The sequence below is a fragment of the Spodoptera frugiperda genome, chromosome 20 (genome assembly GCF_023101765.2).
Source record: "Spodoptera frugiperda isolate SF20-4 chromosome 20, AGI-APGP_CSIRO_Sfru_2.0, whole genome shotgun sequence".
Taxonomy (NCBI): domain Eukaryota; kingdom Metazoa; phylum Arthropoda; class Insecta; order Lepidoptera; family Noctuidae; genus Spodoptera; species Spodoptera frugiperda.
The window spans coordinates 6,398,823-6,413,015 of record NC_064231.1 but is presented as its reverse complement, the minus strand read 5'-3'; the positions used below and the strand labels follow the sequence as shown (position 1 = coordinate 6,413,015).

At 34.5% G+C, this 14,193-nt stretch overlaps 2 protein-coding genes across 27 annotated transcripts in view; one reads left to right on the top strand and one right to left on the bottom strand.

Annotated features, from left to right (window-relative positions):
- LOC118281761 (GTP-binding protein Di-Ras2) overlaps positions 1-1,798 on the bottom strand; it is a 16,820-nt gene extending 15,022 nt beyond the window's left edge. Inside the window, exons 1-4 of one of the 2 annotated variants that reach the window (XM_050701284.1) lie at positions 1,380-1,798; positions 737-832; positions 385-645; positions 14-207 (exon numbers count right to left, since the gene is read on the bottom strand). In XM_050701284.1, the coding sequence (XP_050557241.1) occupies positions 73-207; positions 385-645; positions 737-832; positions 1,380-1,517 (630 nt within the window). In that variant the 5' untranslated portion in view covers positions 1,518-1,798 and the 3' untranslated portion in view covers positions 14-72. Of the gene's footprint in view, positions 1-13; positions 208-384; positions 646-736; positions 833-1,379 lie in introns of those variants that run through there. The other variant, XM_050701285.1, reaches the window with a different exon arrangement.
- The window catches only part of LOC118262160 (constitutive coactivator of PPAR-gamma-like protein 1), a 20,706-nt gene extending 8,150 nt beyond the window's left edge, over positions 1-12,556 (top strand). For 2 of the 25 annotated variants that reach the window (XM_050701275.1, XM_050701261.1), the window contains exons 14-19: positions 8,224-8,448; positions 8,561-8,779; positions 8,882-9,072; positions 9,172-9,257; positions 9,586-9,719; positions 9,855-12,556. In XM_050701275.1, coding sequence (XP_050557232.1) covers positions 8,224-8,448; positions 8,561-8,779; positions 8,882-9,072; positions 9,172-9,257; positions 9,586-9,719; positions 9,855-9,923 — 924 coding nt within the window. In that variant the 3' untranslated portion in view covers positions 9,924-12,556. Of the gene's footprint in view, positions 1-2,904; positions 3,113-3,374; positions 3,554-4,221; positions 4,336-4,551; positions 4,699-5,382; positions 5,545-5,650; positions 5,844-5,943; positions 6,054-6,323; positions 6,522-7,099; positions 7,380-7,459; positions 7,617-7,790; positions 7,917-8,019; positions 8,147-8,223; positions 8,449-8,560; positions 8,780-8,881; positions 9,073-9,171; positions 9,258-9,585; positions 9,720-9,854 lie in introns of all 25 variants that reach the window. The other 23 variants (XM_050701274.1, XM_050701256.1, XM_035573327.2 and 20 more) reach the window with 21 other exon arrangements.
- The last annotated feature ends 1,637 nt before the right edge of the window (positions 12,557-14,193 follow it).

Below are 14,193 nucleotides of genomic sequence, written 5' to 3'. Positions count from 1 at the left end.
CTAGGATCAAAATGACTAGGAATTATTGTTATACAATTGGTGGGGTTAGATAATATTGGAGTTCTTTTATATTTACATGATTCGGCACTTCTCTCTTCCACTTGCAGAAGCTTCTCCACCGTCTTTGGTTGCTTTATCTTTCTTTTTCTTGCCTTTCCCATCAACTTGAAGTGATACATTTCTGTTCTTTTCCATATTCAATAGTTCCTGTAATTAGAATTGAAAATATTTTTATTATGATGGAATATTTGTGTGTTACACTGATATAATAACTGAATACAATGCCAGTGTAAACTGGAAATACTTTTAAAAGCATTTGTAAAATTTTTTGTTTTATTATTGATATTGGACAGCATACAATAAATATAAAAAAGAATTATGTACCTGGAAAAGTTGGGTAACATTGTGGTTTGTTTTAGCTGAAGTTTCCATGAATGAAATGCCCCAAGTTTGAGCCTGGGCCTGTCCTTCTGATGCGGATACTTCTCTTATCTCTGGACTTTCATCACATTTGTTGCCTGCCAGCATCACAGGTATATTTGGAAGCTCTGTGCCCTTAATCTCTTTTATAGTTTGCCATATTGGCTTGAGTTCCTCTAATGACTGTCGACTGCTCACAGAATAAACCAATATAAATGCATGTCCCTGTAAAAAATAATAAGGTCAAAATATGTGAAGTTTCATTAAAGTTAAGAGTGTAAATTAGTTTAAATACAAAAAAGAAATGTTGCCTCACCTTACTGATTGATAATCTTTGCATAGCAGGGAACTGATGTGATCCTGTTGTATCAGTTATTTGTAATGTGCATATTGTCTTGTTGCTGCTTATTACCTAAAAATATAATTTATGTTATTATCTTGTAATGCTGCAATTTTATTCTATATTAAAATTCCAGGAATAAGTCAAATTAAAAGCAGTTCCAACTTAAATGCTGACTGTTAGCAAGAAATCTGATAAGATACATGTATATCTAAAATATGTAAATTAATGTTATTAAAATTGATTACAAGCAAAAAATATTAATTTGAAAATAGTAGTATTATGATTACAATAAGGTCAGCAGGCAGCCTTGTTATGGGGTATACCATTGGCAATATCCCAAAAAAAGTATAGTTTCAGGAATTGGCAAAATTTCAATGGTGTCAAGGTATTTCATGCACAGCCTTTTCAGTAAATATAGGTCAGGATATGAACATTTTTAGATGACATTGTAACAGTACTTAGACTCCTTGTTATAATCTCTACAAATATTCAATAATGCTTCTACAGAATAGTGTACAAGTTACCAAAAACTTCTTTTGGAGCTAAATAAACATTGTTTCACATGCACAAATCGCGGGAACAAAACATAATAAAATTGGAACGTAAATAATATTACCTGTCTATAGGTATCCTCGATCGTTGGTATGTAGGATTCTCTGAATGTCCCTTTTACGAATCGTAACACAAGGGAACTTTTACCGACACCACCCGCACCAAAAACTACAACACGATAATCATTACTTTGCTCCGGCATTACTTAATTTTAGCAGTAGATATCCTTTGGAACCAATTTGAAATGCCAGATACTGATTACAGTGCTGTTATAACTTTAAAACATCTTAAATACAACAACAGTTTTCAGGTTAGTAATTATTGGGTCCAGTATGTAACAATATTTACTCCCATGCTAATTTCCCATCTTTTCATAGATTTTTTACAATGCTTTTGATTTACAACGCCCCACTGCAAAAAGCAAGCAAACCAATACAAATTCTATAGACAGTAGACATACAGCCCACAGATACGATTACGATTGCAATCTTTGACAGACGACAGTCGAACTGCGATGACAGGTAATACACAGGCAGTCTCACACAATCTACTATTTAATTTAGTCGATTATATTATATTATATTAATTTCACCAGCCACCTAAATAACGCTAATGATTCTCTTTTGGATTTTTTCTATTGTAATGTGTCAATAAATAAATAAAAATATACAAAATTATATAACTTAACATGTCTAATAAATAATTAAAAGTTGAATTCAATTTTGGTAGTTATTACTTCGAATTTCGACTGCACAGTTGGCGCGGTGGCTAGGCAATTGGCTGCCGTTCACTGTGTCGCGGGTTCGATTCCCGCACGGAACAACTCTTTGTGTGATCCACAAATTGTTGTTCCGGGTCTGGGTGTCATGTGTCCTACGGGTGTCATACGAACTTGTATGTTTGCAAACCCACGACACAGGAGAAAATCCTAATGTGCGACAACTGGGTGATTTTTCAGATAATATTCTCGAAAATAATAACTGCTGAGTATCCGTTTTCACTCAATTATTTATCCAAAAAATCTTCCATCTCTGAAAATGAGTAACCGTAAAACATAGTTAATTAATGTAATAGGTATCACAAAAACTAAAATATAAAAATATCAATTATTATTATTAATTTCAGCCGTTAGTCGAGTATAAAACACATTTATTTATTTTAAGTTTGCTGGCTCGTATCACAGTAGAATGAAGTGTGACATTCATGAAAAAAAAAATTACAAATGGCTTCCGTTTTCAACTTACGCCTATCGTAATCCTATGTTGGTATGGTTTTCTAAAAGGTAAGGCTACTTTTTCTGTTTTCTAGTTTTTCTGTAGTTTTAATCATAGATTAATATTTTTCCCTCAATATTGTAATCAATCTTAATAAATTTGACCTTCGTTGACTACGTGCCGGCAACTTTCGTATCTCGGTATTTTGCGCTCATTTGAGGCATATTTATAAATAATTAAATTGATTTGTCTAATTACTGAACATGTAGTCGTGTTTTATCAATTTTTCGTGAAAATATGTGTCATGTCACTTGCATTGTGAAAAGTATCGACCTACTACACTGGTTACCGTCACAATTATTTTTTCTCTTTCAGGCTACCAATTCCTCGTGACGGACGTGTTCGATCAATTAAATACATCTTTTATTTCAAACTATGGGTATACAAGATCTTCAGACGTTTTTAGAAAACGAAGGTGTTGGAGTTGATTTATTTCGAATAGCTAGAAACCATGCCGGCGGGTTCCGCTTAGTTCTCGACGCGGAAGGATGTCTAGATCGTCTCTATGGAGGATATTTCTCAGGTATTGTTTTTCCAATATAACATACAATATTTTGTTGATACATTTTTTATTCTTATCTCGATGTTTTTATTCTAGTACCAAAATAAACATCACTATCATCATCATCCACGCCTAATTTACCAGTGTCTTTACAGCAATAAAAAAATGTTACCTGCTATATTATTTACTATAATTTTACAATAGCATAGCATAGCTTTTAAATTTTTATAGTTTACATAGTAAATTAAACTATTTCACAATAAATATAATGATTTTATTGCAGATTGGGCTTGTGGAGGCCAGTGGGCTCGATGCGTGCAATTTTTAACCACACTTGCACAGGCACTTGCTGAACATCAAGTTGCTTTATGCGTATGTTTTAATGGTGCACATCCTACTCCACCTGCTTTGCCACAGCATTGGATACAAACACAAGCTACATATCGCCAGAGGGTCAACTCAGTAAGTATTTTTATCAAAATTCATTAACTTTGATGTAAATCACCTTTGTTGAAATTGGTATATTTTTGAGATATATCACAAGAATACTTGGGTGTTACATGAAAGTATACATAATAAACATAGACACCCTTATTCTAAATTACAGCCTTAATAAATTTAAAAGTAAAAACTAAAAAAAGGTAAACTTAAAGCATTTTATAAAAGAGAAGACTACTTAGACGATAGTCAGACTTGGAAATTAGCTCTGATGTAAGTGTGAAACTGCACTGCACTGCATTGGTCATGTTAGTATGTTTGTACCATAGGAAAAGTTACATTTATAAACAATTTGTAATTTTTTTTTTTTTCTATATTGTTTTCCTCATAATTTCACTTCTAATTAACTACTTATGCTCTGACAGTTTGTTGTGACTGGTGTGGCTCTGTTCTCAAAAGACCAACGAATATGCACATTTCTCACAAACAATTTTATAAATATTTATATATTTTTTATGTCTAAAAGAGACAGAACACTGAGTTAGTTTTTGAATTTCTTCCCACTTTCAACGGCTTTTACTTGAGTCAATCAGTTAAATGTCATTAGCTAATGAACTAAATAGTATATTAATGACTAAAATTAAACTAATTTGATTTAATCATAAATGTAGCAATACCTTGAAACATCACAGGTGCTGCGTCACATTGCTACAAAGGGCACTCCTCCTCCTAAAGTATGGTGGGTACCACCTATGGGACTACATTCCTGCCTTAGAACAGCATTAAGATATCTTAATATCCCAATAGTAAGTATAAGGCTCTGTATATGAATGTAATCATGTTGATTTGTTAAGATAAATTATTATTTAATAAAGAACAGAATGTAAATTGGTGTTACCAATTTCATTAAAATTGTAATTTTGATAGATATAATTAATAAAAATTGTACATAATACATTAAATCAAGATCAATGTTAGCTTGGTGTTCGCTCATTTATAATTTAATAATAATTCTTAAACAGATGGTCTCTTCTGATGATCATTGCCAAGAGGTAGTTGGTCTTTGCCGAGAGAAAACTTATGCTGGACTTGTTGGGTGCTCTGGAGAATATTTAGTCTTTCAACCACCAAGATACTTTAGCTCCTCACAGCTGAAACTTACATACAGGGTAAGTTACACTTGTAAGAGCATTTGTTTTGCATACAAAATATTAAGTATTCTGATTCAATTCATGGAGACTTGTTTACAGCAGTTCAAGCAAGATTGATTACTGGAACCAACATAATTATTATGTTAGCTATTTCAATAAAATCATCTGCTCCTTCAACTTCGATCTGGTTTGGTCATATTGTATTCTAGAAATAGTTTTCACACAATATTACACTGTTTACTTCATTTTTTCACTGATAAACTTGATATTTGCTACAACTGCCTCCTAATTCTAAGGGTCAGCTCACACCAAGACGCATCGCTACGTAACATTCCCAAAATTCACCGCAACGTCAAATTACTACAACTCAAAATTACTTTTTGAGTCGCCCGTTTAAGGTGTGTGCGAATGAAAGACATTTTGCTACCCAGCGATCTCGCGGTGCCTCCTCGTCTTGTCAATGATTTTCTGCCTCTTGTGAGATGTGCCTCGCGACGTTGAGATACATCTCACGGGGCAGCGCGACATCGCTGGCTTCTTCCAGCACCACCGCGTCGCGGTTTGACCTGACCCTATGTGAGATTTGGAAATATGTAATCACCTCCCCCCAGAACAGCTCACGTAATTTATGGACGCTTCCTTTATTAAGGAGGCATTGTTAAACTAGCTCTATTAAATTAATGTCATGTGTATTGAATACAGTCGTCACTGGAGACAAAAGAGTACATGGTGCACGAGCTGCCGCAGGTATTAGATGTGCCACAGGATCGATTGTGCCTTATGGCAGCACTACTTGGTGGTACTATTCTATCTGAGCAAAGTCTTGTTGATTTTTATAAGCGGTTGGGAATTACGCAAAAGAAGGTATGAGTATGATACAAATATACTGGTTTCATATGTTTTTATATATTATCCTTTCGATACCTAGCCGTTGGTTACTTAAAACTATCTCATTATCAAAAAATTTCAGCAAGTTCCTCCAGAAGGTTTGGTGAAAGCCATTTGTCAATATGTGCGTGAATTACCATCCTCTGATGTGGATGCCGCATGCATCGATGTCTTTGGTGACCTTAATGATCTCCGAGCTGCCAAATTGAAACAAGCTGTACAATATTATTTGAATGGCACTAAAGATGGATTTTTAAAATACAGAACTGCATCTGGTAAGATAATTTCCAAAATATGTTCTAGTAATAATATGTTATAAGTTAAAAAGAATTAAATAATGATCTACAATTTATATTTTTTTTATTTTCTATTTAGGTCGTCGTCCAAAGAACAACAAAAAAACTCAAAAGTCGGATATTAGTCCACAATCCACTTCTTTAGACTTGGACACTTCTAAACTGGCTGCTGAATCATCTGAGCATGAGGTTTTTAAATATTCTTTAACTAAGTAAAAATCGCTATAGTCATCCACGCCTTTTACACCGTCATTAACACCATTGGCATCCATTGGCAAATTGTCAGATTGCATGATCACTAGTTCTAAATTGAAATAACTATTGTCTAAGTGCAAGTGACCTTTTTATTAATGATTTTTGTTTCAACTCCCCACACCCTTTTTTGTCTTATTACATCCCTATGTTATTTACACTAAGCACTTCAGATAGTAAGAACACTGCAAACTCAATAAATTGCAGCAAAAAGGCTTGGACGACTACAAATTGGCAACAGCAAATGCATCAATTAACGCCGACTTTAGCATGGAAGAAAGGCCCTCTGACATACAGCAAGGACTTGCGGCGGTCTCTCTGGATTCCGGAGATGCGGGTGCAGCCAAGCAGCAAACTATCAATCCAGCTGATAAAAATGAAAAACCACAATCTGCTCCTAAAGAGGTCTGAAAAATGTTTGTGTGTACATACTTGATGAGTTTAGGTTTGAAAACTGATGGATTTCGTCGCCACGCGACTTATAGCTCTCCACTTACCTATTGCGAGTGTTTAGAGTTTAAGGTGCTTCTAAACAGGCAACAAATATATTTTTCTGCAATATTTAGCTGCAACACAGCTGATTGATCGGAATTATTGCAGTCAATACCAGCGCGTTTTCGCAATATCATAGTTACGTTTGGTATACCAAACAGGATCGGGGTATTATATATTCATAACCGACTTATGGCCTACATAGCTGACTTATGTTTTGATGGATATTGCTGTTTAATGCTGATATACAGCAATATTGTGTAGCTTCGTTTCACTCATTTTCTATTTATTACTCTGTATAATTAGTGGTCAATAATGCAGTTTTATGTAGCAGCAAAATATTGGTATTGTTCAAAAGCGCCTTTTGAATAATTAAGACTGGGAGACTGAGTGATCTAATAGGTACTGCAGTCCGAAATGTTTGAAATGGATATTCAACAAGTAATAAGATATTATCAAACACGTGATAAAATTATGAATATATATTTTAGGTTCGTTCGAATATAAAGCAAATCCATAATGAAGATAATTGTCCTCCGGCCCCAGCTGAAGTGTTACGAACATGTGCCGAGCGACATGCACGTGGCCTTATGCACCCTCAGATGCTATCGATCTTGACACATCGTCAAGTTACTTTGCCTGTATTGATGGAGGACGATAATCACCGTGAAATACCCTCTATACATCACTTCTTTCGACCTGTTAGGCAAAATGTATACGCCATTTTGTATAACATGCACCACCACCGATTTATGGCGCAAAAAGCCAAAGGTATTATTTTGTACAAATACTTATTAAACATTTGTAAAAGTAATGAAAATAAACACCTAAATTACTGTGTACTTTTGTAGAAGAAGGCTCAACAAGTTCTGTGAATATTGATCGCCCTTGCACTGTACAAGTTGCCGAATGGATCTATTCTCGAGTGAATCCCGGGAAAAGCCCTGAAGTAGTGCCAGGAGTTGTTCTAGAATGGCCTGTACCAACTGTGCAACGGCTTTGGTTCGGGTGAGCTTTACCTTTTAGGTAGTTTCTATTTCCTTTCATTCGGTTATTTAAGAATCGTGATGCTTTGTTAGTTAAGTTATTGTAATTTAAACAGATTATTTATTATATTGTACACCTATTAATTAAAACACTTAATAAAAAATAAATTATAATCCATTTTGTGTTTTGTTTCAGAACTGCTCAAGATGATAAATGCCGCCGTATGAGAGCATTCCTATCGTGCATGCGCTCTGATACTCCTTTGATGTTGAATACATCTTATGTTCCCCAACATTTGCTAATTTTAGCCACTGTGTTGAGGTAATACCAATGTTATCATATTTTTTAACAAAATTAATGGTTCCAAATTATTTTTCCATTTATTGGGCTTTAAATAATTTCATTATTTTGATACGCATTTCAGATTTATAATGACATCTCAAATTCAAATATTGAGGCGACAAGAGCTTGATGCATTTTTGGCTACAGCTTTTTCAAACGATCTCATGAATGCACTTCATTTGCAAGAAATGACCGTAAGTGTGAAAAGTGTCAGTAACGTCATTCTATAATTTTGTGCGTTATTTCGTCATTGTAATGTGATCTCAATAATGTTATTTATTTTTAGGTAAATGGCATTAACTCACGCGGAGTTCAACTGGGTGCGCTTGTGATGGCTGGAGCGGAAGCTGCATTGCTGGCCAACGACGCGTGCGGCGCCCCCGTGCCCTGGCTAGTCGCCGCGCCCTGGCTCTACTTCGACGGCAAACTGCTGCAACGCAATCTGCATCGCGCTAATCATTGCAAACATCTTGCTCAGCTCTGCGATAATCATTTGGATACGGTGGTTAAGGTTAGAGCATAAGTATTCTTAATATCTTCTTTTCTCTCAGTTGATATGTGTTTCATATAATAATTAAGTACCCGATATCATCATTTTATAGTAAGATGTATTATATTAATAGGTAGAGCGTATGCGCAAAGCTATCTTGGAAGGTCTGGAGGTGGAGTTTGCGATGCCACCGCTTCCATTAGTGGCCGGCGTGGTGGGAGGCTCGCTCGGCGGACAGCTCGGCGGCTGGCCGCGCGGCCGGGGACGCGGCGCGCGCCTGGAGATCGCAGGCGTCGTCGTCGGACAGTGGGGCGGCGGCAGCTACCCTACGCGCACTACTCGCTACCCACAAGTAACTCAATATTTTTTGTTTAATTATAGTTACCAGGCACAGTACTACCTGTTTAACGAGAGGCAGGCTTCTGCATTAGTATTGTTCACAAAATAATTACAGCAGGTAAGCTACGTGGGCTACACGCCGCCGCCTCGCAACGCGTACGGCGGACGCGGATGGCGCGGAACGCGCGGCGGTCGGGGACGCGGTCGTGGCCGCGGCGCGGTGTCCACGCCGCCCGCACGCACCGCGCGTCGCGCACGCCGCGATGTCGAGGAGCCTGCTAAGCCCGCCACGCTCACTATTAACGGGTAATATTCATAAATAATTACTAATATATGTTTGTTATATTGGTTGGTATCTTAATAATATATTCTTTTAATTTTTATAAAAATTCACCAAATTTTCAGGAAAACTGTAAGGCCCGAAGATGTAAATCAACAAGAGGAAGGTAGTCCTCATGAGGACACTTCAGCACCTGATACTGATGCTGATGGTATGTTCTAGTGATATAGTAATACTAAAAATTCTAAAAGGTAATATTGTAGATTCGTAAATATGAGCTTCTACTTACCTTTTCTTAATGTTCATAAATGCTGTTTTCGATTATATTAGGTATATTGGTATACCTCCAGAAATTAGTAATAAAAATGCTTTACTCATTTAATTAATTTCTATACATATTAGCTTTCTATATGTGACCTAAACGCTAACTAATTTCCCATAAATTTAATACGTCGTCATTTAATTTTCGAAAAAGAGGTATACCACGTCTCTGCTTGAGAAATTAGTTGATTAAGTCAACCCATAATATTACTTTACAGGTACACAGCCTCAAAAACTGAAGACTGGCAAAAATGTTAAGAAGAATATGGGAAAAGGAAGGAAAAAGAGCTCTGGCCAGAAGTCTGATCTCGCTCAAACTTTGGAGGCTAATGGCCCACTTGATAAGAATAAGGTGACTGCAGAGTAAATTACAGAAACCACACAACAACATCTCTATGGAATTTACAACAGGCTTTCCTTCTTTAATTTTTTTTTTATCCTCATGACAACTTTAAATGACATCACTAAATTCAATGGTGTATTCTAGGTGGCGGAGCAATGCCACAATTCTGAAAAGGAACACATTGGTCAAGGTGATGCACCAGTTTCAAACTAAAGTATTCGTTTCTAAAGGTAATTTCGTTATTGTTTTATTTTTATTTAGTAATGATTTGAAATCAACTTAGTTTAGTTTTTTCGTGGCTTTTGTTTTTTTAATACTTTAGTTGTCCTCAAACAAGAAATCTAACAAACTTTTCGCAATATAATATTCACGATTTAAATTAACTTACAACAGAAAGACATGTACACACTTCATGGGAAAATACGTTGGAATGTAATTGTTTTAGCACGTAAAATGTATATTAGGGATTTAGCTTGGATATTAATCCACAGGTTAAGATGTATACGTGCCTGAAGATCTAAAAGACTTCCCTATTTTGAGACTGATTTTGTATTACTTTAATTGACACAAATAAGTGTTCAATTAATAATATTATTAAAGACAAGTGGAGGCTCATTTTATGCCCCAAAAAAATCCCAAATAAGACGAAAATGGCTCTGGTTATTTTGTATTGTACTATAATGAGACCAATAATACTGATGTAAACTGAAAAACAAGATCTATATTTCTAAAGAAATGTGACCCAAGGGCATATGCGGTTCTATTATTTGAGGTAGTTAAATATCTCTTAGAATAAGTAATAAGAACCGAAAGACACCCACTATGTGACAAGTGATATTTAAAATATAATTATATATTGCTAAATTGACCTGTTGATTGTTAAGTCATGTTTTATTGAAAAGTGAGATGACTTAGTGCATAGTATGTTTTATTTATTTACACATAGTATATTTACAATTTACCAAATCATAATTTTTTACTTATAAGAGGGTTTAGTCTATGAAATCTTTTTCAAATATTTCGAAGTCAAAATATACAAAATGTCAATAAACCAAAAATCTATGAAGGCTCTCAACCACATAATATTGGGAAATCTCTAAGCAATAATTTTATTCACCAAAAAGATGAAAACACCTCGATTGCATAGACTAAACCAAAATGTTTTCAGACTTGTTTTTGGGATTTCTTGAGTCATTGTTTAGGCGTTATTATAATGTTGTTTGTTGTGTTAAAAATAAAACATGTCTAAATAACCTTAATATATTTATAACGATCTCTTCAAATAATATAAAGGCACAATGGGCTATATCAATGTGGGAACTGTGATTACGAAATGTTTATTGTTAAATGTTCCAGTTAAGGGCAAAACTCTGGTTAGTGGAACACTAAGTTAGTTTAAAAAAGTGCATTTATTGAATGATTCTTGGTGCTTAGAAATCTGTGGGACTGCCTGAAACGAGTCTGAAACTCATAGATTTAAGTCTAACGATAAACGTTTATTAAAACTGAATGAGCATTCGCATTTTGACACATCCGCGTAATATAGGGTATTATTTCGATAGGAAATCTTAGATTTGTTATTAGTGATATATTTATATGCATTTTTGGGATACTCAATATTGCGAATGTTCTTCAATTTATATGTATTTTTGTAAATTTGTTATATTGTTATACTTAAATTTAGCTGGAATGAGAAACATCGATATAAGGACAGTCTTACTAAATAACTCGAATGGTGGAATAACTGTCGCAATTTGCTACGTAAATGTACATTCCATTCAGAACTTCTCAACGGTAATTGCACAGTTCACGCCAGTCGAGAATGGAACTAAATGAAGACTTTACAATTTTGAACGCTTTAAACCCAGGCCAGAACATAACACAAAATATGTTGCCACAATAACATATAAATTATAATAATTGATTGAAAGTAACAATCAACTCTGATCAGAACTTGAGTGCAATGCACACACGCAGCAGCCACAACGCTGTTCCAAGACACTAAATGCAAATAAAAGTATACGCCTCTGACTTCGTAACGATGCCACAGAAGTGGCTAGAGTGGAGGCTTACCGACCTCCACTCTTCAGCTCGAGCGTTCAACTTGCATGTGGACGCTCACATTGCAAAGTATTCGCAAGCTGTCGCCTAGAGCGATACGCACTTTATATTATACATTTAAACATTTATATAATTATTGCTTGCTTAATAAAATAGACACCATGTTAGCGTTAGAATTTTAACTTAAATGTATTTTGATTTGTTTAAGAATTATGTATAACAATGGTAAAGCATGTGAAAAATAATAATCTTATAATATGGGGGTTTTTCAGATTATAATGTTAACTTTCTTCACTGATTGGTATTCTTAAAAATGTTACCAAAACATAATTGGATTGTTAAGATACCTTTGTTAATCTCCATTATTTCATGTTATACATATTATCACATACTTAAAAACTAGATGATTCAAAAGAGAAGTAGCTTTTATTTATCTCTTTTAAATCCATTATTCACTATAGTTTAGATTATTCTCAACAATATGATAACTTTTACTATCTACATTTAATACATTTTGTTTGCTGACAATGGTCATGATTATCAACATATAATAATCAAAATATATTAGAATACTTGTCATGTTAAACATACATTTTTCGTAATTGAAGTAGCAAACGTGGAACCGTGGCTTTTTGAAAACACTTATAACTTAAGAACCTACGTACGTAAACCCGCAATGTGAAATTTAAAAATTGTTCATACATTTATGAACACAAAATTTGGATGAAATTTAAATTGTAAAGAGTTGTATTTGTCTTCAAATAAAACGTTCCATTATTATGAAAGTATGTTTTATTTCATTCCTTTAGTTTTAGTCTTTTGTGGACTTCTGTGATTGTAGTTTCTTCTAAATTTGCTATATGATTAATAACAATCTGAGCAGCATCTTTAATATCGTTGTATTGGTGGAGCAGCTTAACTTGGATATATTTTTTCTCACTTAGCAATTGATCAATTTCCATTTCCATTTCAATGAGTTTGTTGTAATTTTCTTTCAAGTTTCCCGACATTATCCCTGTCAAATAATAATATAGTCCTTTTCAGAATACAGTTAACATAAGAATATCACATCATTCTCCCTTTTACCGTCCCCAAAAGGCTAGTTTTACTTACAATTAACGCAGCACCTATTTGATTGAGTCAGAGGTCGATTTTTTTTCAAATCCAGACTATAAGAGACATTCTCTGACTCGACCAAATGGGTACAGAGTCAGGTCACTAAATATGTAAAAAAGTAAAACTAGCTTCCTGGCTATCTTTTAGCTGCTTGTTTTAATCAAGATCGATAGTACTGAGCAGCTAGTAAAAAGAGTTGTATTTTTCAGATAATTTTGAGTGCTATAAAAATAATTGAAATTGAAAATATATAGCAGATTAAATTTTTACGGCCCACATAAAGATGGTGTAAATAGATTCAGAAAAGGGGTGAATAGGTATTTGGAATTTCTTCAAAGTATGTAGGTATTTACTCCTCTTCTGCCTATATTTACCCAGTTTTACATTGTTGTTGACGAGTCAACTTGTTAACTGCGACGCTCGAAGTTCGCATAATATTATAATAAAATCCTTATAAAGGTTTAAGGAACCTAGTTCAAAAATATACTCAAGGTGACAATTAACCTTTTGAACGCCACGGACGTTTATAGACGTCTAACGAAATCGTGCCAAACACGCCACCGACGTCTATAGACGTCAAGAAAACGACATTTTTTAAATACAAAATAAATATACTAAATTAAGTTTTCTGTGTTTCTTTTTCCTATTATTTCAAACTACTTTAGTGAAATATTGTAAATTGACACAAAGATATATTCATTATTTGAATTCACAAGAAAAAACAATCGTCAAATATTGCTAATCGAAATCCGTAAAATTGTGTATTTCCCCACGCCACAGACGTCAAGACACGTCAGCTAGTGATGGGTAGGTAAGGTAACTTATATTCCAAATTTATGAAATATTTTATTGAATGTAGCTTACTATTACTTTGACAATTACTTTTTACTGACAAATATTCGTATCTGAATATTCCTAATGTATAATATTTAAAAAAATGTGGAAAAGAACTTATAATTGATATCCTTAAATCGATAGTTTACTGTCCACTCTCGCGCATCCCTATGTAAGAGCTCATAGACAGTTACCTGTACGCCACAGACGGGAATGGACGTCAAGCGGTGACGTCATTAGCGCTACGGGAGTCTGCTAGTGCTTTACTACATTTATTATTATGATCGGTGGTAATATTAAAATTTGAACAGCAAAAGGACTTGGATGACATAAGTTTGCCAAGTTTCGAAGAATCCGACTAATAATTATATGTAAAACTAGCGACCCGCCCCAGCTTCGCATGGGTGCAATGGTGATATATTATACCTGTATTATACATAAAAACCTTCCTCATGAGTTACTCTATCTATTA